We start from the raw sequence: 24,886 nt of genomic DNA, 5'->3' as shown, positions 1-24,886 counted from the left end.
ACCATTCAATTTACGGGCAGCATCTATACATAACATATGTTAGGCAATAATTCAACATAATGGGCATCCTATCCTATTCCATAACAAAAGTAACATAATTTTTCACCCAATTTCATGTTATTTTCATCATTAAGAACAAGAACTTAAGACACTAGACTAGAAAGTGGAAAAGACAAATCTGATTTTTTAATTGTAAAATTATGTGTAAAAAAAGTTTACAAAGTTAAGAAAAACAACGTTGTGTCACAAAAAGAGTTGCCCATATATATTACAAAATCACGGGTCAATGCATTATGTTATTTCGTGACGCTTTGCCATGGAACCTTTTGGAATTGGTGACATCAAGCAATTTCTAAGACAAAAGATAGGTTGACATAAGAAAATTTGAGGTCAAATATGATTTGATATTTAATTTTTATGTGTATTTGTTGAAACGTGTAAGTTGTAAAAAAAAATAAAAAATAAGAGACAAATAAGATAAATGATTTTTTGACACTTTTTTTAGGGATTTTTGACACAAAAGTTGATTATTTTTAATCTAAATAAAAAATAGATATATTTGATCATGATTTTGGATCAAACACATGCACATTCAAAGTATGTGTATCCAAATGACATTGATCTAATGATAAATACATACCATAGCACATAGGGTAGTGTTTTTGTATTTTGATGTTCAAATAAATAATAAAACTTATTTCCAATTAGGAAGTTATAATTTTGTGTTTTCAATATAAGAAATGAAAAAGAAAAAAGAGAATAAACATTAGGTGACAATTTGACATATGGTTAGCAAAAAATGGAAAATAGAAAAGGATAGATAACAAGAGAGAACATACATGCATACAACACAAAGGAAGAAAAGAGGAAAAGATTTTGTGGATGTTGATTGTTAAAAAAGAGGGTAACTAACGTGTAGAAATAGAACTCAAAGAAAACTATTAGATTTTTTTGGGTCAATAACGAAAAGGACAAAAGAAAGAACCATCTTACCATAATTACATGATCTAATTTCAAGTCTCTAACCCCTCTTGTATGTTCGATGTTGACACAGATTCTCCACTTGTTGGTTCACATAACGCGACCAAAACATTTTTCCTCTATGCACCTTTGTGATTTGCCAAGTCACACTCCCACTCTTCCTGTTCTTTCCTCTATCTCTCTCTATATAAACTCAAAACCACTCTTCTCTCCTTATGTATCTCTAGCCACATTCTGAATTCTGCAATTCTTTTCCCTTTCTTGGCCTTCACTTTTTCATCATCACATCTATTTGGTAAGTGTTTACTCTTTTTCTTTGCTTTCCGTAATGCATTTTTGTTTGAAATTTTAGTTTCTTTGTATTTTTGGAAACTTATGTTTAATTTGTGATATCCTATGAAGCACTGACACGGACACCGGACACGATATGGACACAACCACGCCGACACCGAAAAATAATTTGAGAAAATGATATAATTTAGTGTAATCATAGGTGTTGGTGTCGGACACCGACACGTGCCCGACAACTTAGCGCACCTAATCCAAGGAGTGTTCGTGCTTCATTGGTGATATCCCCATGTTTTGAAGTTTGGACTATCATTGTTTGATTTGTCTTGTTAATTCATGTATAATTTGAGACCCTTACAAAATATGGGAAATCTTTCATCATGTTTTCCATATGATGATAAGGTGGCTTTCTAGTGTAATGAAATTATTTTGATATGGGTGGTTACATTTTATAGTTTGTTGTATTTTTCTTGTTATTGAAATGTATAGACTATAGTGATGTTGATAGTGTTGAGAATGAATTTCTGAATACAGGAGAGAAACATGCTTAGTCCTGAAGGAGAAATTAAAATAAGTTTTGGCTATAAATGCAATAGTGATAGAGGTATTCCTAATGAGATCACAGACGGCTACAAAACCCTTCCTGAAGTTCGCCGAACAAGTAGTTTCTCTTGTTTGTCAGGTGCGGCCTTAAGTGCAAATGCTACACTAGCCAACACAAACATTTGCAATGGTAAGTTAGGAGGAGAAATTCTTCCAAGTTGGGACTCTCCTAATTCGTTTCGTAGAATACCTTCTTCGCCAAGTCTTCCGCGGTTTGATAGACTATCATCTTCTCTCCCAAGTAGTCTCTCATACCTAAGTTGCAGCCCTTCCACTCCAAGTGATATTCTTGAGTACGACTCATTGAAATCCGCAAGTGACCGATCCAGTAGTGACGGTTTTCTTATTGCCAAGGAAGTCCAAGTAGCAGGAGGAGCTGCTGGTGAAGATAGAGTTCAAGCAGTTTGTTCTGAAGAAAATGGTTGGCTCTTTTGTGCAATTTATGATGGATTTAATGGGAGAGATGCAGCTGACTTTCTGGCTGGTACACTTTATGACACCATCATATCTTACCTAGATAGGTTAATTTTGGAATTAGAGCCTGTTTCTATCACTGCTTCCGACCACGCTGATTTGGGTGAATTCCTTCGTTATAAGCTGAGTGATAGTCTTAATTGTCAAGAGGATCATTCACTGTCAAGAACATCACGCGGGTCTTTTTCGCGCAGAGTACTTGATAGTCTAGAAAGTGCTCTCAGTCAGGCTGAGAATGATTTCTTGTACATGGTTGAACAGGAAATGGGGGAACGTTTGGATTTAGTTTCGATTGGATCTTGTGTTTTAATTTTGCTTCTTCACGGTAATGATTTGTATACACTTAATCTCGGTGACAGCAGAGCGGTATTGGCGACGTGCAGTAACGGTGACAATATGAACCAGAGTGAGAAACTCAATGCGATACAGCTTACAGATAGTCACACTGTTGAAAATGAAGCTGAAAGAGCTAGACTCCTGGCTGAACATCCTGATGATCATAAGGTCATCATAGCAGGAAAAGTGAAAGGTAAGTTGAAGGTTACTCGTGCATTCGGAGTTGGCTACTTGAAAAAGGTTTGTATTCTCTTTCACTTTTTATAGTTTTTTTTAGTGTATTTGGATAAACTGTTTAATTAATTGTTTGTTGAATAAGTACAATAGTACATATTATATAAACGTCTATGTCTATGTTCTTACTTTAATCAAAGGGGAGATGCGGTTATACGATTTTCACATGATTTTCATTCGCTGTTATGAACAGCTTATTGATTATGTCATAAGGTATTTTCATAAACTCTTTCAAACACTTGTGCAAGTGTTTACGTCAGAAGGTTATTCTGAATCTTTGTCCTACCAAACATAGATTTGATTTTGTTTTTTGTTATTTCCTCGCAGAAAAATCTGAATGATGCTTTGATGGGAATCCTGAGAGTTCGCGATCTTACGAGCCCACCATATATTTCCACTCAACCATCACTGAATGTCCATAAAATCTCAAATTCTGATCAATTTGTTATAGTAGGGAGTGATGGTTTATTTGACTTCTTCAGCAATGAAGAAGCGGTGAAGCTTGTAGAGTCTTATATTTTGAACAATTCTTTTGGTGATCCTGCAAGGTTTCTCATAGAGCAGCTTGTAGCTAGAGCAGCCGACTCTGCAGGTCAATTTTTGTATATCTTATGCTAAATTTAATTTTATATGCATGAATGTAGATTGTTAAGTGTATGTATTGATGAGTAAAGCTCTTACAGGTTTCAGCATGGAAGAATTGATGAATGTTCCGGCTGGGAGGAGAAGAAAGTACCACGATGATGTTACTATAATAGTGATCATGCTTGGGATGAATCAGCGCACTTCAAAAGCTTCAACTTGCATGTAAGACGGACCAGGACCTTCTGCAGTAAAAAAAGACGCAGTTACACGCAATATTCGATCTCAGCCATTAATCTGAACCAATAATATAATCAGTTTAAAACAATATCGACCGTTAATCTGAGATTGAAAATTGCGTGACACTGACACACACTTGCTGCACAAAATCAAATCCATCTAAGACTGACCAAGGTAATTTGTATGTAAGTAACTTTTCAATGGATGCCCTTTGGAAAGTATCATTTGATAGGATAAATTTGTAGTATTGAAAGTGTATATATACCATTTTACAAGAAGCATTGGGTTCTTTATATGTAAAATATATATTCATATTTGTGTGAGTCATTTTTTAATTTCATAGTGACCTTATGACATTGGTTCAATAAAACACACCAACAAAAAATGGACAAACAACTGCAACTAACATAATTTTGAGCAAATGCTTCTATTTTGTTTCTCACTTTAAAAAAAGATTCTTCAATATCATTTCAAAGACATTGTCCTATTGTGCCCTGTTTTTTTCTTTTCCCCACTTCACTTCAATGCAATACTGTTTGTTTGTATGTATGTTTCACCTAGCAACACCTTTTTATCTTCTCGGGCTTCAAGCTTCTGATAATAGACTACACTTAACACATGCTTCTTCCTTTAATACTTTTTTTTTCCACTTTATTTCATTGATGCTCACAATAGTTTAGGTCCACAAGCTGAATCTCTCACATGGGTGGCTTAAAAACATGAAAAATGTAGCGGACATTAATTGTGGCCTCACCTCACCCTTACCCTTTCATTATAAAATTATGATTTTGTATGTATATCAAGTACCAGCACAGCAGCAACTAGAAACATTGATGCAAGGGCTAGCTGCTTTGCTTTATTCAAAGCAATCTAGTTGAGTTCAGGAATCAGGATTAGACTCAGTCAACAACAAAAAAGAATCAGGATAAACAAAATACCGTATATATATATATATACTAAACAATGGCTACCAAATTTTGTAGTAATAGCAATTCATAATATATAGTGCAGTGCAAGTGTTGTATCCAACTTTAATTCTGAAGAAATATCTGTTTTACTGTGTAAAGTACTAAATAATCTGATTATTTTAATCTCAATTTTATAATGTGATTATAAAAAAAAAGATTATTTAATTCTTACAAACGAGGTATTCCTGAGAAACAGCAATCAAACACGGCACTGATCACGGCTCAGTCAAAAGCTACATAAGAAGTACAAGCAGTAGTGATCATAGAGTAGTAGTAAATGCAGCAAACTCTCTTGGAATAAATTATTAAACCCTGACACCCAAATAAAAGAGGGATAAGAGCAGTTACATTACGTAAATTTTGATTCATCAGCTTTTTTTTTTTTATTTTCTTTAGAAAATATTTATAAATTTCTAAATTATACTACTATTATTGTTTGAATTCAAATATATATATTCTTAAGGGGTGGCTCGAAAATTCATCATTTCCCAGCAGAGATGGCTTTTCTGAACAGAAACTTGGAGCAAATATTCTTGCATGTTACTACACTGCACAATTTGAAATATGTTTTCAATCACAATTCCTCTAAAACTTTGTTTCACATGAGGCCAACGTCCATTCAAAATATGGACCTCCGCGCGAAAGATTGGCGTCACTCTAGAGTAATTCATAAGCTCTACATGCAACCATATGATCAATGTGGCGATGAATCGGTCATCCATCTCATGCAGTGAGTTCCCCACACTTTGTTATGGGTGCCAACGAAATCCCAGCTCAATCATCTAAACACTATGAATACATATAGGAATCTCTCTCCCCATACTTATTTAGGCATTCATTCTACGGGAATGGATCCTCTCAAGTGTTATTTACAGATGAGAGTAAAGTGTCATCTCTCACCATTCAAATTCAAAATTTAGACAAAGTGAATTTGAATGGTGAGAGATGACACTTTACTCTCTTATGTGTAAATTACATCTGTGAGAATCCATTCTCGGTCCCAACTCAATCAACCACTAACTTGAGATTTGAGTACTTACAGTTACATCACACCTTTTGGAGAACTCTTGTTGTAGTCCAGACATCCCGACCACCTCTCGAGGTCCAACTCGTATCAGATTTTTTGGTTCCAGCCATTCTTTCTTCTAAAACACTATAAACATATAATACACCACCAAAACACAAGGTTTGAAACACACACTAAAATCATAACACATGATTATGCAACACCAGAGGCTATTAGAACATCATTTACAGTTTAGTCCAAAATCAAAATAAGCTAAAGCTATGAGCAGAGCATTTCCAGTGTTAAGACTAAGATCTTCTAAATGTAAAATTAGCCCCGACTAAACTAAGGACATAAACCACATACTATAAGCTAAACTTGTGTCAATTACAAAATTACCATAACAAAACTATCCTATAACAGAACAAACAAAATCAGAAAAAAAAAATGCAACATCACATAATAGAACACCCATTTGCATTTTCATCACTGAAGAACTCAAAGGGAATCAAAGGTGTAGATTGAAACTGATAAGGGTCACGATCAAGGCCTGCACACATGTAGGGTAATGGTGGAACATAGTAAGAAGGACAACCCATTGTTCCCATGGGACATAATCTGTTGTAAGTTGCATATTGTACCAAAGGAGGATAACATGTTTCTGGATACAACATGTACGATTGCTGACGTGTAGGGCTGAGATTCACTTGCCCCACAACCTGACCTGGACACTGGAATTCTGCTCCAGTGTGTGCAGGTGCACCGGTAGATGCTGAACTCAACCCATTGCTTCCAGTTCCACTCTGAGTTTTCTTCATCTTCTTCTTACCAGAATCTCCTCCGCCACTTTGACCACTCTTGTTCTTTGTTTCCTGCCCCTTACCACCAGCCGGAGATTTCTCCGGTGAGCCAGCACTGGTTTTTGTGTTAGTACTCTTGCTTTTACCGTTACACTTCTCAGCATTTTCAATTCCCTTGTCTTTGGCAGAGTTGAGGTTGGATTCAGTATTTGCAGAACAATGGTCTTTCTTTTGCTGAGTTTCTTGGTTTTTTTGTTCACTCTTATTGTTGTTTTTAGCTTTGTTGGAGTCCTTTACTTTCCCTGGAAGATTCTCCGGCAAAACCTCGGCGTGTTTTCCAGCTTTGGCAAGTTTCCTTATCAGAGTCTCGAGAGCAACATTTCCGGTGACTGTTACTTTATTCTGTTGTGGATCGATTGTTGTTGTAAAAACTCCTGCATTGCAAATGTTATGAAACACCCCAAAATTTTGTCACCGTAACAACACAAAAATGGTTAATTAATAAGAATCAAATACAGAAACACGAATACAAGACACAACACAAACACTGTCACTGACCGCATTTAAAAAATAAGTAGTATTTCAATTTAATCACATGTATGTGTTGTGTCGGATGTGAGACACTAACACGTGTTGGACACCATACACGTCTTCAATCTAAGGTGTCGAGTGCTACATTGTACTTATTAGAGCACCAGCCACCAAACCATACAGTGTTTTAGTGGTAAGAAAAGGGTAAATGGAAATGACAGTGATTTTGGGTTTAGCAAAGTAAGAAGATTTAAGACTTGTAATCTTTCCATGCATGAAATGAAAAAGAACTGAATAGTTGAAAACTTAAGTTAGTTTGATTTATAAGCTCAGTACCATCAATGCTCTGAAGAACTTTCTTTACTTTCCTCCTACAACCTTCACAGTGGATAGAAACCTTCAAGAACCATGTCTGTGAAACAAAACCAAGTTTAGCTTACAAAATAAAAAACAAAGAAAGATTTTGACAATAGGGTGTGATTGTTGGGTTGAAGTAACATGTTACCTGATACTTCAAAGGTTGTGAGGTAGCATCCATTAGAGAGAAGTGGTTGGGAGAGTGAGAGGGAATTGGAAACTTGAAATCAAAATGAAAGTGAGAAGAGGAAAATGCCAAGAAAACAAAGGAAACAAGCCAAGATGGGTACCAAAGTAGTATAATGTGACAATGACCCAAGAACACACTGCTCCTTCTGTTGCTTTTCTCTGCCACTTCAATATCACTCATTCATTCTACTCTCTCATTTCACTTTTTTATTTTTACTTTTTATAATTGTGTAAAACGGGTAATGCCTATTTTATTTTCCTTTTCCTAAAGCTTTTATACAGTTCAACTCATTACTCACTCAGTTACTATAAACTACTGTACGGACATGAATATCGAACACGACATAGACACCGATACGGTTTTTTTTTTGAATTACATTGACACGTTTATACTACTAATAATTTAAGAAAATCAGATAATTCAGTATAATTATATGTTGGTGTCGTGTCGTGTTGGTATCGAACACGATACGACATCGGAACATGCCTAATTTAAGGAGTGTTGTAGCTCACTTATTATGTGATACTATGATAACATGCATTTCTTTATATATATCTCCCAGCTTCTTTTTTTTTTTTTTTTTGTCCTTTGTTGATGTTCTAAGCTTTTGTTTCTGTGTTAGAAGCAAATTAAGTACTAGCATTACACTTCTTGGAAACATTATTTACTGCATCAATGTAATTATTAAATTAACTGAGACACATTGGTAACAGTAACTTTTTGGTTCTTCATTTCAAAATTTCATTATTATTATGGGCTTTATGCATGTTACACGGGGATACTATTACTAGTTGTGTTTTCCCACTTGACCTTGAGAAAGCACGCAAAAAGTACTTTGCTTGAACAAACAAATGTAACCAAATTTTATGGGCTTTGACATATTGTATTTTTTTTTAAGGGAATATTGTATTTGTTCACTTATCCTCCTGAATTTCCACCCGAGTTCCTCCTTTTCTTGGCTACATTTCTTATTTATTATTTAATAAGTTAAAGTTTATGCTAACAACTGCGCTAAAATCACTTGTTAAGAATTAAAAAAAAAAAATGCTAAATTTTATGTAAAAAAATTATTTTTTAATATTTCAATATGTTTAATAGACAAACTCTAAGATATAAAATTTAGTTTGAGCTTCTTAAAGTGTCATAATGACATTTGTTAACATTTTTGTTTTTAATATGTTAAATTTTAATTGTGAGTGATTAAGTTTCATATAGTTTGCGAATAAATAAAATGTTATTTATCCATAAGTCTTAATTCACTGGTAAAATGTCGAAATTGTTAGGCCGGATGTCATTTCGTCTCTTATTATATGTGTGAGTTTATAATAGTTTTGTCATTTCGTCTATCTACTAAAAAAATGTTATTCATATAGTAATGTAATTTTTTATGGAAATGTGACGACTCTTTGTGGTGATGGAGGATTGGACGGTTGTTGCTGGTTTATTTTGAGCATAACATTTCAAATTAGTACTAGCTAGCCATGCTTTAATTTGATAAGAAATTATGAACACACCCTTTTATCCTTTTCTCTAGGAGGAGCTCAAAATCGAACCAAAAAATAGCATAAGACAAAGTAAAAGCGCCAAAGCTGAGGGAAAAAACATATGCCTAAGCCACATCGCCGTTCAGCAGAACAAAAAGAGTGTCTTAAATATTTCCAATTTTGAATAAAAATCACATCATTTTACCCACTTCGGATTATTTACTGTCCAGTAAATAAAAAGACTAATCTACTTAGGTATATTGATTTATTTATGAAAGGGAGTGACTGCAATAAAATCTAGGGTGTAAAAAATCTTATCCAACCGAAAATTGTTTCAGCTATACTAGAAGATGACTAAGATCAACATAGCCCCTTGAACGTTGTTTAAAGTATGCTATACAAAAAATTTCCACGTTGCCATTGTCATGTGATAATTTACATTTCTATTTTACTAAAAAAAATTATTCAAATTTAAATATTGTTTTACAATTTCTTTTAAGACGAAATATTGTTTTAGAAATTTTATTCTATTATATTCTTAATTATTAGAACAGTGCTTTACATCACAAAGATTCGTGAAAATTTACAATGTGATGCAGTTTCACTTGTAACCGTAAGAAAAGTTGTGGCCATGACTAATTGTAGTGGTCCATGGTGGACAGCCTCTACAACGAGACGTGGACAAGAAAACCCTAAACACGCAACTAATGGTGAAACAAAAGATTTCATATAATTTATCATATAATCTATTCTTTCAAGGTTTCTGGTGTATACAATTTAAGGGAGGATTTGTTCTTAAATTAATACTCCATCCGTCCCAAATTATATGTCACTTTAGGAAAAAAAATTGTCTCAAATTATTTGTCGCTTTACAATACCAATGCAACATTAATGTTATTTTTCCTATTATAACCTTAACTATTTATTCTTATCTCTTCTTTCAATTCTTTCATTTATCTTTCTCATATTATTTATTAAGAACAGTTCTGTAAAACAATTCATAACATCTTTTTTCCACACAATATTAATTACATTTATTAATATGTGTGAAATGTCCAAAACGTCATACAATTTGGGACGGATGGAGTATGATGATGGAGAGCTCTACTTTTATATAATGCCTCGACAAGAATTGGACCTTTTCGATGTGTATCATCATAAAGATCATACGATGGTAGTTTTTTTTTTTTTGACAAATCATACGATGGTAGTTGTTCTGGTCAACAAAATAAACTAGGCATTTCCCCTAACAAAAATTAACTAACCATCAAAAAATTCCAGAGCAAAGGCTAACGTACGACCGGAAATGTGACAAAGCAAAGCCATAAAACAGTTATTGTAAAATGAAGCTTGCTCAACCTACTGACAAGGCAAACTTGATCATGAACAATATTCATTAAATGGTGAAAGAACTTAGGTCATGAGTTATGACTCACTTGAGCGACTTGTTAATGAATTAGCAGTATCTTAATGGGTTATTAATGACCTCAAGAACTACCCCGACCTAGACGTCACTCACAAGCAATCAGTCATCAACATTAATTCCAAATTAAATGTCTAACTTCTCATATATATATTTTTATATGGATTTTCTATCATGTGCAAATTTGCACAAGTTTTTTATATTAAACATGTAACATTTATTCAATAATTGTTTGTTTTTAATGAAAAGTTACTTCTTTTAGTTACCTTAATATGTGCAATATTGCACAGGTTAGACAAACCTTTTTATATTTCCTGTTTTATATTTAGGGTAACATTTAAAATATTTAGTTTTTTTACGGTAATAAAATAATTCATCATTTCATTAAAAAAAACAAGTATCAATACATATTGGATTGTCAAAATAAATATGAGAAGTGGCATTGGAAATGACTATATTTACATGACAATGAATTATTATATTGAATGTTAACTAGTGTTTCCAAGGTATTGGTTAAGCAATTAAAAGAGATAATATTTTATTAAAAAGTTATGTAATAATTAGTTAGTCAAAAGTAACCGTTTATATTTCCAACATAATTTTTTTATTTTTGGATTCCTTAAAGGCACCGGTTAACAAGACCTTATTATATTAGTCTATCTCTCTCTTAAAAAATAAGATGTTACAAATAGAAGACAAAAGAGTTCTGCATTTAACACTAATAGAAGATAGTCTTACATAGACACAAATATTTAGGCACAAAATTTAGGCACACACATTAATAAAAAAAAAATTAAAGATAAATAAAATAGTCACATCAATCAATATCACTTTATTCCTTTTTTTCTAATTTTTTTTAATTTCATAGGTGTGTGCCTAACATGTAATATTTAGTGTTGTATTTAACCAAGAGTTTCTCCACTAATAGTAGCTTCTAACTCAACAATACATAGTGACATGAGTGGTAGATACTTTTACCCCTAATCACTTGGATTAAAGTTTCAACTATAATCGATCCGTATAGAAAAAATATTAAAGGAATTCAACCCTTTAAATGAATCTCACTTGGTTTTTTTAGATTACCCCTCTTGTTTAGGGGGTATTTTCATGATATCAATCAATAAAAATGTAAATACATTAGCAACATTAAATGTCAAATAAATGAGTCAATTTTTTCTAAAAAAAATCATAAGGTAACTTTTAATATTTTTAATTTTTAAGGTTAAAATATGTTTTTGGTCCCTATAAATATATCAACTTTTCGTTTTAGTCCCTATAAAATTTTCATTCAACTTTTAGTTCCTAAAAAAAATTTCATCTTCACTTTTGGTCTCTTCTTTAAAGTAAACTCATATGTATAATTCATATTTTTGAGTAAAATTTTGCAGAAAAATTCATAATATTATAAGAATCTCTCCCAAAAAAAATTAGAATTTTTTAACTAAACATGGATTTAATATGAATTTTTATATTTTTGATGGTTAAAAATTCATATTAAATTTATGTTTTGTTAAAAAATTCTAATTTTTGTATGAAAGATTTTTAAAATATTCTACACATTTCTGCTAAATTTCATTAAAAAAATAATAAGATGCGTTTGGTAACACGAATAAGCTAGCTTATAGCTTGTTGGACTAGCTTATAAGCTTGTTTCGTAAAATGCTTTTTTCACTTGCTTATAGCGTTTTTTGAGAAGCTATTTCAAGTAGCTTTTGAGCTTATAGCCAGCAGTTTTATTTATTTTCTTCCAATTTTAACTCTATTAATTTAATTTAATTATTTTTTAATAAAACAACATGTTCATGGCTTAAAAAATAACGGTCAAGTTCATAGCTTATTTTTTAATAAAACAACTGTCACGTTTTCTCCTTTGAAAAACAAAAATGTCATCCTTTATTTTATTTTTTAATGAACGCTTCATATATATTACTTAAAAGAAATGTTTTATATTTAACTATAACTAGCCTATGATACATTGTAAAACTTTATATATTCTTGCTTCTATTTTTTTCCATCTTCCTCTTATTTTTGGAATTCATAAAAGTAGAGATCAATGAGCTTTTGCCCTCTTTCGTACAAAAAATAAAAGCAGAGATCATAATTGTCTGTGAAATTTTATTGGAGACTAAAACCAAAAGTTTGAATATTTATAGGGATCCAAAACCTAGTTATCCATAAATTAAAATATTATAAAATAAATACATTAGAAAAAATGTCTATATATATAAGGCATATCAAGTGAGAGGAGTAGTTATAATGAGAGGGTGAGAGGAATTAATTTGGACCATTTAATCTAAATCAACGCTTCAGATTTAATTGCACTTTAAAAAGGGTCATGTACTTCAACCTTCCCTTTTCCTTTCCTCTTCTCTGTTTTGTCGTTCTCTCTCACCGATAACCTCATGCCACAAATTTTATAGAAAGAACAAAGAAAGGAGAGATCCGAGGCCATCACCGTCGCCGCCGTAATAGGTTCTCAAATTTGTTGTTTTCTCCATCATAAGTGGGTTGCAAACTCTACTACTAGTGCAACCTTCCATAAACATGTCTTTTATGTCATTTTATACTTATCAGCCATTTCAACAGCTAATTTTACCAAACACTTCAATTTTAATAAACCATCTTTTCATCTATAAGCTATCAGTTATAAGATATCAGCTATAAGCTAGATTTTCAGTTTTCAGCTAGCTTATAACTTATTTTTACCAAACACACCCCACATATGTTCATAAATTTTGTTCAATTCCAAAACCTAGAACACGCATAACGTGCAATTTCTTCTTCATTCTTCTTCCCATCTTGATTGTTCAATTCTCTCGTTCCAGAATTGTCGCCGTTTCCAATTATCGTGAAAATCGTTGTCATCCGTTTGATTTCAGACATCGTGAGATCGGCATTGTTTCCAAAAGCTATATCCACGAATTAACGCTCACCTTATGAAATTCATGTTTGTATTAGCATTATTTATTTATTTCACTTTGTTTTCTCTTCCATAGCTTTAACCGACCTCACACCGTATTTACAATCTCAACAGATGTTCATTTCGGCAACACAAAATACATCGGGAACAAAAACAACATAACAACACAATATAATGATTTGAATAAAACAAATTCCAAAAGTAAATTTAATAATCAATATTGTACCAAAAATAAAATTAATAATCAACGCATTAAAGATCCATTTATCTTAATCAAACGCAAAATATGTGTGATAAAATATAATTTTATATAATCTCAAACAACTCAATCAAACTTAAAACCCAAATAAAAATTGAAGCATCATTGGAATTCATGCCAAAGTTGAAAGTTACCAATGTCGCATTATAAGTGTGAAACGATTGCAATCAAGTCACGATAGTAGTGAGAAAGAAAGGAAAATGAAAAATCAAATCAAGAAGAAAAATCAAGTCACGATACCTGATGTGATTATGGAAACAACACCAATTCTCACAATGTCTGGAATCAAAAGGACGACAACGATTTTCACGATAATTAGAAACGACAACAATTCTTGAACAGGAGAATTGAACAACCAAGATGGGAAGAATAATGAAGAAGAAATTGCACGTTATGTGTGTTCTAGGTTTTGGAATTGAACAAAATTTATGACTGTATGTGGGGTGTGTTTGGTAAAAATAAGCTATAAACTAGCTGAAATCTGAAAAAACAAGCTTATAGCTGATGATGTCTTATAACCGATAGCTTATAACTGAAAAGATGATTTATTAAAAATGAAGTATTTGGTAAAATTAGCGGTTGAAGTGGCTGATAAGTATAAAACGACATAAGAGGATATGTTTATATATATATATATAGACATTTTTTCTAATGTATTTATTTTTTAATATTTTAATTTATGGTTAACTATGTTTTGGATCCCGATAAATATACAAACTTTTGATCTTAGTCTCCAATAAAATTTTAGTGACAATTTTGATCTCTGATTTTTTTTGTACAAAAGAGGGAAAAAGCTCATTGATCTCAACTTTTATGAATCCCAAAAAATCTCCACTTTTATGAATTCCAAAAATAAGAGGAAGGTGGAAAAAAATGCAAGCAAGAATATATAAAATTTTACAACGTACCGTAGGCTAGTTATAGTTAAATATAAAGCATTTCTTTTAAGAAATATATATAAAGCGTTCATTAAAAAATAAAACAAAGCATGACAGTTTTTTTTTTTCAAAGGAGAAAACGTGGCAGTTGTTTTATTAAAAAATAAGCTATGAACTTGGCCGTTATTTTTTAAGCCATGAACATGTTGTTTTATTAAAAAAAAAAATTAAATTAAATTAATAAGGTTTAAATTCGAAGAAAATATAAAAAAAATACCAGCTATAAGTTCAAAAGCTACTTGAAATAGCTTCTCAAAAAACGCTATAAGCTAGTGAAAAAAGCTTTTTACCAAACACATTATTATATCAAAACAAGCTTATAAGCTAATCCAACAGGCTATAAGCTAACTTATTCGTGTTACCAAACATAGCCATGATGAGTTGAATTTGATGTGAAATTTTAATTGTTAAAAGCCATATAGTGTAAATTAATTAAGATTGTCTACCTAAATATAATTAAATAAAAATTAAAAGTTATCTTATTAAAATTGATTTTTTTATAGGAAAATTGACTCATTTATTTGACATTTAATGTTACATTTGTATATTACATTTTAATTGGTTGATATCTTAAAAGGATAAATACCCTTTAAACAAGAGTGGGTAATCTAAGCCTCACCCACTTATATACGAAAAGATTAGTCTTTAGAGTTACTTTTTGCCGATGTTTTTAGTTTAAAAAGAATAGCACCTACCCCATTATTGTTGTGTGAAGAAGAATTAAAAGCATCTACTACCATTTTGAGTCCATAGAAAACACCACACTATTAAACCATGTCATTTATGACATTTTTTAATAACAATAGTTAGCAAAGGGAGTTTTATTAAATTGTTACATCTATTCATTCATTGATTTTTTTTCTTCTAAACCTACATGTTTAATTTTACATAAATCAATCTATGAACAAATTTCTATGCTTTCAAACAAAGATAAGTGTCATTATGCTTTAATTATTTCCCTTAAATAATTATTAATTATATGTATATGTTACATGATTCTCAGCAAAATAGAATCAACATACGAAGGAAATTTTTAACTTTTAATTTTAATATTACATACTTAAAACAGTATTTATATATGTTTTAAATAGCTTATTATTCGTTAAAATAAGATGACATGATGGAATATCTTATAGTTTTCAAATTCTACGAATATTTATAGGCTACATATGTATCGTAAACTTTCAATTCAATGTTAAATTGATTTCATTCGCCTTTTAAAAAGAGTTATTAAAGGTGTAAGAATGTTAAGTTTGACAAGTGCCAATAGATCTTGAATCTCTCATATATATAATTGATCAACTCCTAAACTAAGTGAGTCGAGATATGTCTAGTTTAAGTTCAACTTCAATTTATTGCTCAAGTTTAGTTCATGAATTGAGTTCCACAGATTAATTGTCAAGTCCAAACTATGTAGCAAAAGAAAAATAAAATAAAACACCTCATACACACCGCTCAAATTCGAACTTATAGACTCAAATTTTCTATCACTTGTAAAACACCTTTTATCTCTTATTAAAGAGAATTTATGTGATGGAATGCTACAGTTTCACTTCGCATGTAATAAATAGTTTAGAGACTTAGATATGAATAATACATATCATCAGCAATTGGATATTAAGATACTTGAGGATGGGGATTAGGATCCATTAATTTGGTGGAGATAGGAGAGGGAGAAAGAAGTTTGAAGATTGCTTTTTAGATTTTAAAGACTATCACACACTCGAAAATGACCTTCAATACCCTAAAGTGTATGTAGTTAACTATTGTTGGGGGTATTTTGATAATTTCCAAGTTGTATGATTACAAATTTTTTAGTGTAAATAAACGGAGACGGTAGACCTTAGAGGATCCAATAGAGAAATAGCTAGAGCTAATCCATACTCCCAAAGCTGAATTTGTGTCCATAACATAACCTTCAACTTCTAAAATACAGCAAAAGATAAATGACATGAAACAACAAGTAGATGCCCTATCTTCGTTTCAACTTTCTGCTAGGATGAATTTTCTGTTCAGAATTAAAAGAACCACGATACCCTGATAATTATGATGCCATGTATCAAGCAGAAAGATAGAATCAAAATGTATGATTGGTTTGTGGAACATTCTAATCCATGTAATACCACATATCTAGACATGAATTACAACATACTATCAGCAGCATAACGTTAACCTGTTATGAACTCCACATGCAAAACCAAATGTTGGTCACAATTTGGTGATCTGTTGCATTCTAGCTAGCATTTTTGTATGAAAAAACACGAGATGTTGGAGTAAATCTAGAATATAATAAATTGAGTAACCAACACATAAATGTTTATAACTATAATTTAAAGACTGCAGACTAAAAGTGGCAGAAGGGAAACTTAACTTTAATATCAAGATCGCCAAAAACAAAACTTAATTAATATTGGCTATTTGGCTAATAAAAGAAGAAAAGGAAATAATGTAATTACAAAACCAAATCAAGTTCCTGAAGCCTTGATCGAATCTTATTCAAAGTACCATCAATTGTTAAATCAAATGCATCCTTCTTATTTCTCAAACCAGGAGAACTATTATGCTTTCTATAAACAACTCTAGGAATCAACTCCAAAACTTTCTCCCTCATTCTCCTAACCCTAGCTCTAGGTATTCTCTGCAACACATCAAAAATCTTCAACCCCTTGAAAACAACATCCTCCTTAGGTATAGTAACAGAAAACCCCTCAAATTCATTCTCCGGTAAATGCCACGAATACTGTGATTTCGCAGACAAATCCTCGAAAAACACAGGTATACAACCTGCAAGAATCGCATCAAAAGTCGATTTACGCGTAGGAGTATCCCCTGGTGGTTGTAAACAGAAATTTGCACCTAACATTGGTTTCATAAACCTAATTGGATCATGCTCACAAACACCATTAGAACAATCAACAGTTTCACAAAGCTTTTCATAACCAAATGAATTCCCATTCACATTACTGCTATTGTTATCATTATCACATTCCATTCTTATACTCCTTCGGATGTTGGGCGTAGCAGAAAAACCACCACCACCTGCAAAAAGAGCAAGAGAAGATCTCTTTGATCGACGAACACGCTGAATCCAAGAATCCAACAAAGCGAGATTCGGTGGATGAAACGACGTTGGATAAGGAACAGCGTGTTCTTGCCAAGGCCAAGCACGAGATTCCAAAGTTAACGCAGTTACATTAAAAAAATGTGGTAATTCAAGAAACGAAGTTCCCCAAAGATGAGGATCATTATCCAACGGCTGAGCGAAATCCCAAGCGGGTCGGGCCATAACAAGAAAATGATCATGACCCGAATGACGGTTCCATATTTCAGGGTGATTTTCTTTGGTCAGAAAATGAAAAAGATGAACACCGTGTTGTTCACTGGAATTATATTCAGGACCGTAAAGATAACGGAGAGAATCAAAGGCAGCGTAGTAAGGAAGATAAACGGCGTTAGCGGTTTTAGGATCTTCCGTTAAGCATGGATATTCTAACATACGACGATGGAAAATGAGTTCAAGCATGGATGGGTCGGTTCGGTACCAACTATGGGAACGGTTATGGGTTTTTTGACCCAAACCATGGTTTGCTAAGTAAGGACATAAATCGTCTAGGAATGTGTATTCTGAACAATTTGAGAGTAGATCTAGGTTGAATTTTGGTGGTAATTTTCTTATGTGGATCCAACGTTGTTCGCACTCATTTTCTGTTGTTGTTGATTTAAGGTTTTTATTTTCTTCGGATTTGGTTGGATTCAAGAGGAGGAGGAAGATAGTGATGATGGAGATGTAGATGGAGATGTGTGGTTTTGATGGTGCCATCGGAATAGGATGTGATGAATGATAGCATAAGAAAATGGTGTTTCAAGCTTTGTTTCTTTTTTTATTTCTTGTTCTGAAACTGAATTAAGGTGAATGTGTAAAATTAATCTAACTAACAATGATGTAATGAAAAGAAGAGCGACAAATGTGATTACTTACCAGTTCCATTAATTGAAGGGGGTTGATTTATGACCGTACAGGATTGTCGGTGCAGGGAATCCTCGGCAGCTCAAACCTATGTAGCTGTCTCTGCTTCTAATTCTTAGCCAATGGATCAAATCGACTGGATGTATGAACTGAAGGGGTTAATTTACTTAATTTTATTTTTTGTTATATCTTTACGTTGATTTCATCCATTGACCGAGAATTAGGGGTGGGCATGGTTCGATTAATCATATTAACCGAATCGAATCGAACTGAAGGGGGTTAATTTGCTTAATTTTATTTTTTGTTATATCTTTACGTTCATTTGATCCATTGACCGAGAATGAAGCAGCAGATACAGCTGCAAAGATTTGGATTGTCGATGATTCAATTTATAAAATACATAATTATCTTCTAAAACAGCGTTGTTTTGGAGATTGATTCTAATTTAAAATGCAATTGTTTGGATTTGAATTCTCTCAATTGTTTAAACGAAAATATCAAAGAGTGTCGTTGCAACATTGATTAAAAGAACAAAAATAAAAATATTATATGAAAAATGGTAAAATTAACTTTTTAATAATAATTTTTTTTTGTTAAATCTTACTTTTGATTTCTAATGTTGTAAGAGTACTCTAGTAAAACCTTTGTTTAAAAAAAAAATTAAAAGCTTATGAGAATATCTACACAACCCTTTCATTTTTTTTTCACGGATCAAATCCCACTTGTTTTTTTAGTAAGTCACTAGTTTTTTTTTTATTTGTAACAAAAAAAGGTCACTACTTTTTTTAGTAAATTAGTAATAAATCAACCAAGATATAAATATAAGCCACGAAATGAGCATAAGAAGAAAAGGAAAGTGATACCTTAACTAAACATTTGTTCACGTTCCAAAAGATTTTTATTTTTTTTTTGTCACATAAGGGAACTAAAGACTCATCACTCCTACCTCCTAAATTAGTGTTAGAGTGTTCAAAATCGAACTAATCCAATAAAAAAATTGCAAATCGAACCAATTTAAACAGCAAAAAATCGCATTTATTTTAAATGTATCAGGATCACTTTTTTTACTCAACCACGTGGTTTAGTTTGGTTTGCGGTTTTTATTTTACCAACCAAACCAAACCACGACATAAGAAAAATACCAATTAAATTTATGTCACCTAGACTAATACTCATAGAAACTCCATGGAAATTTTTATAAAATGACACGTATTTATCTCTTGTTAAGTTTCTTTTTTGCTTTTCACTTCAAAAATGTATTTATGTGTTACTTGAACTTTTAGATAATGATAAAATCTTAGTCTTTTACATTTTTTTACATAATATAATTATTGTTTGACCACGTTTTAATTTCGTCTATGTTGTTTGATGAAAATGAAAGTGAATGTAGGATAAAATTAAAAATATTGTTGAAAATATGTTGTGTTTTAACTCTTTAACTTGATTTTAATGTTGGAAAAAAAAAATTGTATTGTCTAAAAAAAAAACACTAATCAATCCAACTCAGACCGCATTGGTTTGGTTCGAATTTTATTTTAAAAGTCAACCAAATCAAATCAAACCGCATATTATTTTTGTCTTACGGTTCGGATAACTTTTCGCCTCGTAGTCGAACCACCACGAACATCCCTACCTAATGATGACAGTCGTCATTACGTTATTTTTATGATATTTTTAGGACATTAAGAGAGTCAACTATTTGTAAATCATGGTGAAATCAGATCAAAACAGGAACAGGAGCTCAAAAAACGAAACTGAGAAAAAGATGGAAAATTCCTAAGAATATAGAATCGTGCCACGATGAAGCTGGTTCGTGGCACGATAAGTGAACGTGGGACAAAGGTTCAGCACTGGAAATTTCGTGGCACGAAGCAAATCGCAACGTGCCACGATGCTGGGTTTTGTCTGCTGCCACGTAGGATTAATGATGCTATCGTGCCACGATTGGATCGTATCGTGGCACGATGATGGGCTTTCTGGAACTCGTAAAATCTTTCTATATAAGGCTAGATGCGGCCACGGATTAAGGTTCGCTTGGGAAGTACGATTTTGAGCATAGAGGACATCAGAAGACCGAAGGACAAGCCCTGAATCTCATACCAACTCATAGTTGGTCCTGATTATGTATGTTCACTGTCAATTATGTTATTAATCGTAAAACCATGAGTAGCTAAACTCTCAGTATGATTGAGCCATGATGAACCGTTGTAATATATGAATTAGTAGTTGATACTCTCTTATTTAATAATATTATTCAGTCTTTATTCAGAATTATTTGTGTTCATTGCTTTTCATATAATTGCTCGGATGACTATTAACCCTAGCTTCTTGAATTATATGAATTGATATTAGGAATTGAATGACTCTTAACCCTAGCTTTTAATCCTGAATTAGTAATTCTGTTTGATTCAACATAGGAACCTAGAGATAGGAAATTGAGAATCATGACATATGAATTAACGTTATTTATCGCTTCCGCAATTATTCAATCAGTTTAAGAGATTAAAAGGTTATAACTTAGGAAAGGGTTTTGATTCAAGAGATTGATCAAAACCAATTTGTTAATTCGTCGTAAAGAATGAATAGTAATAAGTAAATAAGGGAGGTAATTACTCATATAGAACAGTAGGGGATTCATCGGCTTAATCATTCTTCTCAATCATCTTTGCAAACAATCTTTATTTGCTTTTTGTATACGAAAAATCATCTGCCTAGGGCAATCAATATGACTTTTACATATCCTAAATTAATAACGTACCTGCTATAATTGGAATTAATACAGTCCTTGTGGAACGATATTTATTACTACTTCGATAGTTATTGGTACACTTGCCAATTATCTATCAAGTTTTTGGCGCCGCTGCCGGGGACTGTTGATTTATTTCAATTTGGCAATTTTGTTTTTGTTTAGGATTTCTGTCATTTATATTTTTGTTTATATATAAAAAAAAATTAAAAAAATGATTTATGCTCTTCTTTTTCTTCTCATCATTGTACTGTGCTACTAAAAAGTTTATTCAAGTGTTGCAGCTATGATAGACAGGTTATACCTCCATGACACAAAAGAGATTGGTATGATGAAGTATGAAAAATATATGCTATCTTTGAAGATAGGATATTTGGACAATAAAATCTCAAGATTAAATGAGGGATGTGGTCGTTATGAGGGGGATGAACCAGGTAGTAATTGTGAAGAGAAGAAAGAGGTGATCAACATCGATTACAATACTCAACTTCAAAATATTTTAGATGATTTCTTGGTGTCAAATCAAGTTTTATTTGAGAAGTTTGATGTTCAATGTGGTAATCTTGTTGAGAAAGCACATGAGTCTCAGATGAAGTTGGTTCAGATGGAGACTGAGTGTCACGAGGTTGTTGTGGAAGAAAATCCCAAAGTGAGGAGTGTGGATATTTTCCCGAAGTCTGAATCAAATGGGGTTAAGAAAATCACTCGTGTGCAAATGGATACATATTCTTCTATATTGTGGGAGAGCTCCAATTCCAAAAGTTTAACAATGGGAGCATGGGAGCATCTACTTCTTTGTTACAAGTTCATGGAATTCCTACCAAACAGGAGGAAGAAGAAGGGTGATATATTCCTTCTATCATTTTTGCCACCTTAACAGTGGTTGAAGCGTCAAGCTCAATGACGTAAAAGAAAGCGCTTGGTGGGAGGCAACCCATCCTTTTTATTATGTCGTTATTTTTAGTATTTTATTTCTATTGTTGAGTCAAACAATTTGTCTTTCATTTTCATTTTGGTTTAACTCAGTTGTATCCCTCTGTGATGTAATTGAACTTGCACTTGTTTATTATCGATGAATTTTCTTGTGTTATTGACTTTTTCCAGTTTAGTAACAAATATGTGTTCAAGTGGTATTCCAAAAGTTCAAAAGGAGGAGTGACTTGTGATTCAAAGGCGAAGTGCACGGCAATGAAAGATAGGTAGTCACAACTCCCAGATATCATAACTGTCAGGTTCATAGCCAAACTTTATTTTTCCAATTTTACTTATAAAGAGTGTTCCATGCATTTACATTTCTAAAACTTGCATTGTTTCTTTACTGTCGATTGATCTTTGTTATATACACACTGAGGCAAAAGTGCTTGGTCCTGTGAGCCTTTTGAAGCCTACCCTGATTTTAATTGAAATTTTATCTTCTTTTTAGCCAAATTGAGCCGGTAGGTCTAGATCTTTTTGTTCGGTGACAAACTACATTACAAGCTTAGAGACTTTTTAGGATTTATCCCAAATTGTTTTTCTGAGTTAGGCATTATAGAATGTTGCTAAATAATAAGTTTGGGGTTGCTATTGGAATTTGCAACCAATTAAGTTTGGGGTGGGGTACTAGAGATAAAGAAAGAGCATTATCATAAACAATACACAAAAATGGTGTATTAAACAAAAAAAAAAAATTGAATGAAAAAGGGACATAACATTGAAAATCCGAGTATCTAAAACTCGATTGTCCCAAATTGTTAAGAATGATCTCTAGTACCTTTGCAAGAATTGTGTTCCAAAAGGTGAATGAATAATTGGTTCAATTTGTGTTTTAACTTATGTAGGAGTGCCTAACTCAAATTTTGTGTAGCCTACTTATCCAAATATTATCCACCTTCACCTAAGCCCCGTTGTTACCCTTAAAGACCTCAAAGTGTGCATTGACATTGATTTTGATTGACGTATAGAAACTCTTCAAGCGTATGGTAATATGTAGATTGTATGTCGACTGTGTGTGAACCCTTTCATATTGTTGCGTGGAGTTGTGAATTGGTGGTTGCGAATAAGTCAAACTAGCTCATCTTTAGTTAGTAGGGAGTTGAACTTTTGGGTACTATCGCTTGAATCAGGTAATTGTTATTTTACTGTCGATATTCAATGATGCAAGTAAATTCCTTGAGGACAAGGAATAGTTCAAGTTTGGGGTTGTGATGACAGTCGTCATTACGTTATTTTTATGATATTTTTAGGACATTAAGAGAGTCAACTATTTGTAAATCATGGTGAAATCAGATCAAAACAGGAACAGGAGCTCAAAAGACGAAACTGAGAAAAAGATGGAAAATTCCTAAGAATATAGAATCGTGCCACGATGAAGCTGGTTCGTGGCACGATAAGTGAACGTGGGACAAAGGTTCAGCACTGGATATTTCGTGGCACGAAGCAAATCGCAACGTGCCACGATGCTAGGTTTTGTCTGCTGCCACGTAGGATTAATGATGCTATCGTGCCACGATTGGATCGTATCGTGGCACGATGATGGGCTTTCTGGAACTCGTAAAATCTTTCTATATAAGGCTAGATGCGGCCACGGATTAGGGTTCGCTTGGGAAGTACGATTTTGAGCATAGAGGACATCAGAAGACCGAAGGACAAGCCCTGAATCTCATACCAACTCATAGTTGGTCCTGATTATGTATGTTCACTGTCAATTATGTTATTAATCGTAAAACCATGAGTAGCTAAACTCTCAGTATGATTGAGCCATGATGAACCGTTGTAATATATGAATTAGTAGTTGATACTCTCTTATTTAATAATATTATTCAGTCTTTATTCAGAATTATTTGTGTTCATTGCTTTTCATATAATTGCTCGTATAACTATTAACCCTAGCTTCTTGAATTATATGAATTGATATTAGGAATTGAATGACTCTTAACCCTAGCTTTTAATCCTGAATTAGTAATTCTGTTTGATTCAACATAGGAACCTAGAGATAGGAAATTGAGAATCATGACATATGAATTAACGTTATTTATCGCTTCCGCAGTTATTCAATCGGTTTAAGAGATTAAAAGGTTATAACTTAGGAAAGGGTTTTGATTCAAGAGATTGATCAAAACCAATTTGTTAATTCGTCGTAAAGAATGAATAGTAATAAGTAAATAAGGGAGGTAATTACTCATATAGAACAGTAGGGGATTCATCGGCTTAATCATTCTTCTCAATCATCTTTGCAAACAATCTTTATTTGCTTTTTGTATACGAAAAATCATCTGCCTAGGGCAATCAATATGACTTTTACATATCCTAAATTAATAACGTACCTGCTATAATTGAAATTAATACAGTCCTTGTGGAACGATATTTATTACTACTTCGATAGTTATTGATACACTTGCCAATTATCTATCACCTAACATGAATGTCGCCAAACGCATTTGTTTCTAGAAGAATATGTTGAAGCAAGATCTTTTACTCCTTTTACACATGTACTCAATGAAGTTAATGGGATCTACTACCACATGTAAGTAAGTTTGGGATAACATATTCAAAAATGAACTTCTTAACAAGTGCACAA

The 24,886-nt window shown here is 32.5% G+C and overlaps 3 protein-coding genes across 3 annotated transcripts; 1 reads left to right on the top strand and 2 right to left on the bottom strand.

Annotated features, from left to right (window-relative positions):
• Positions 1-986: 986 nt before the first annotated feature.
• On the top strand, positions 987-4,052 carry LOC11417704 (probable protein phosphatase 2C 40). Its single transcript, XM_003609619.4, has 4 exons — positions 987-1,276; positions 1,804-2,922; positions 3,244-3,508; positions 3,600-4,052. Exons 2-4 carry the CDS (start codon positions 1,813-1,815, stop codon positions 3,725-3,727), a joined length of 1,503 nt encoding a protein of 500 aa, XP_003609667.2. The 5' UTR covers positions 987-1,276; positions 1,804-1,812; the 3' UTR covers positions 3,728-4,052.
• Positions 4,053-5,893: 1,841 nt separating this feature from the next.
• Positions 5,894-7,811, bottom strand: LOC11418289 (heavy metal-associated isoprenylated plant protein 35). Its single transcript, XM_003609618.4, has 3 exons — positions 7,549-7,811; positions 7,380-7,455; positions 5,894-6,946 (listed from the first exon to the last, which is right to left on the bottom strand). The coding sequence occupies exons 1-3, from the start codon at positions 7,768-7,770 to the stop codon at positions 6,168-6,170; spliced, it is 1,077 nt and encodes a 358-aa protein (XP_003609666.2). The 5' UTR covers positions 7,771-7,811; the 3' UTR covers positions 5,894-6,167.
• A 9,154-nt stretch (positions 7,812-16,965) lies between these two features.
• LOC11417326 (probable xyloglucan galactosyltransferase GT19) lies at positions 16,966-18,703 on the bottom strand. Its single transcript, XM_039833683.1, has 2 exons — positions 17,070-18,703; positions 16,966-17,021 (listed from the first exon to the last, which is right to left on the bottom strand). The coding sequence occupies exons 1-2, from the start codon at positions 18,432-18,434 to the stop codon at positions 17,019-17,021; spliced, it is 1,368 nt and encodes a 455-aa protein (XP_039689617.1). The 5' UTR covers positions 18,435-18,703; the 3' UTR covers positions 16,966-17,018.
• Positions 18,704-24,886: the final 6,183 nt, after the last annotated feature.

Source organism: Medicago truncatula, chromosome 4, assembly GCF_003473485.1.
Source record: "Medicago truncatula cultivar Jemalong A17 chromosome 4, MtrunA17r5.0-ANR, whole genome shotgun sequence".
In the NCBI taxonomy this organism is placed as follows: domain Eukaryota; kingdom Viridiplantae; phylum Streptophyta; class Magnoliopsida; order Fabales; family Fabaceae; genus Medicago; species Medicago truncatula.
This window is presented reverse-complemented; position numbering and strand designations above follow the sequence as displayed.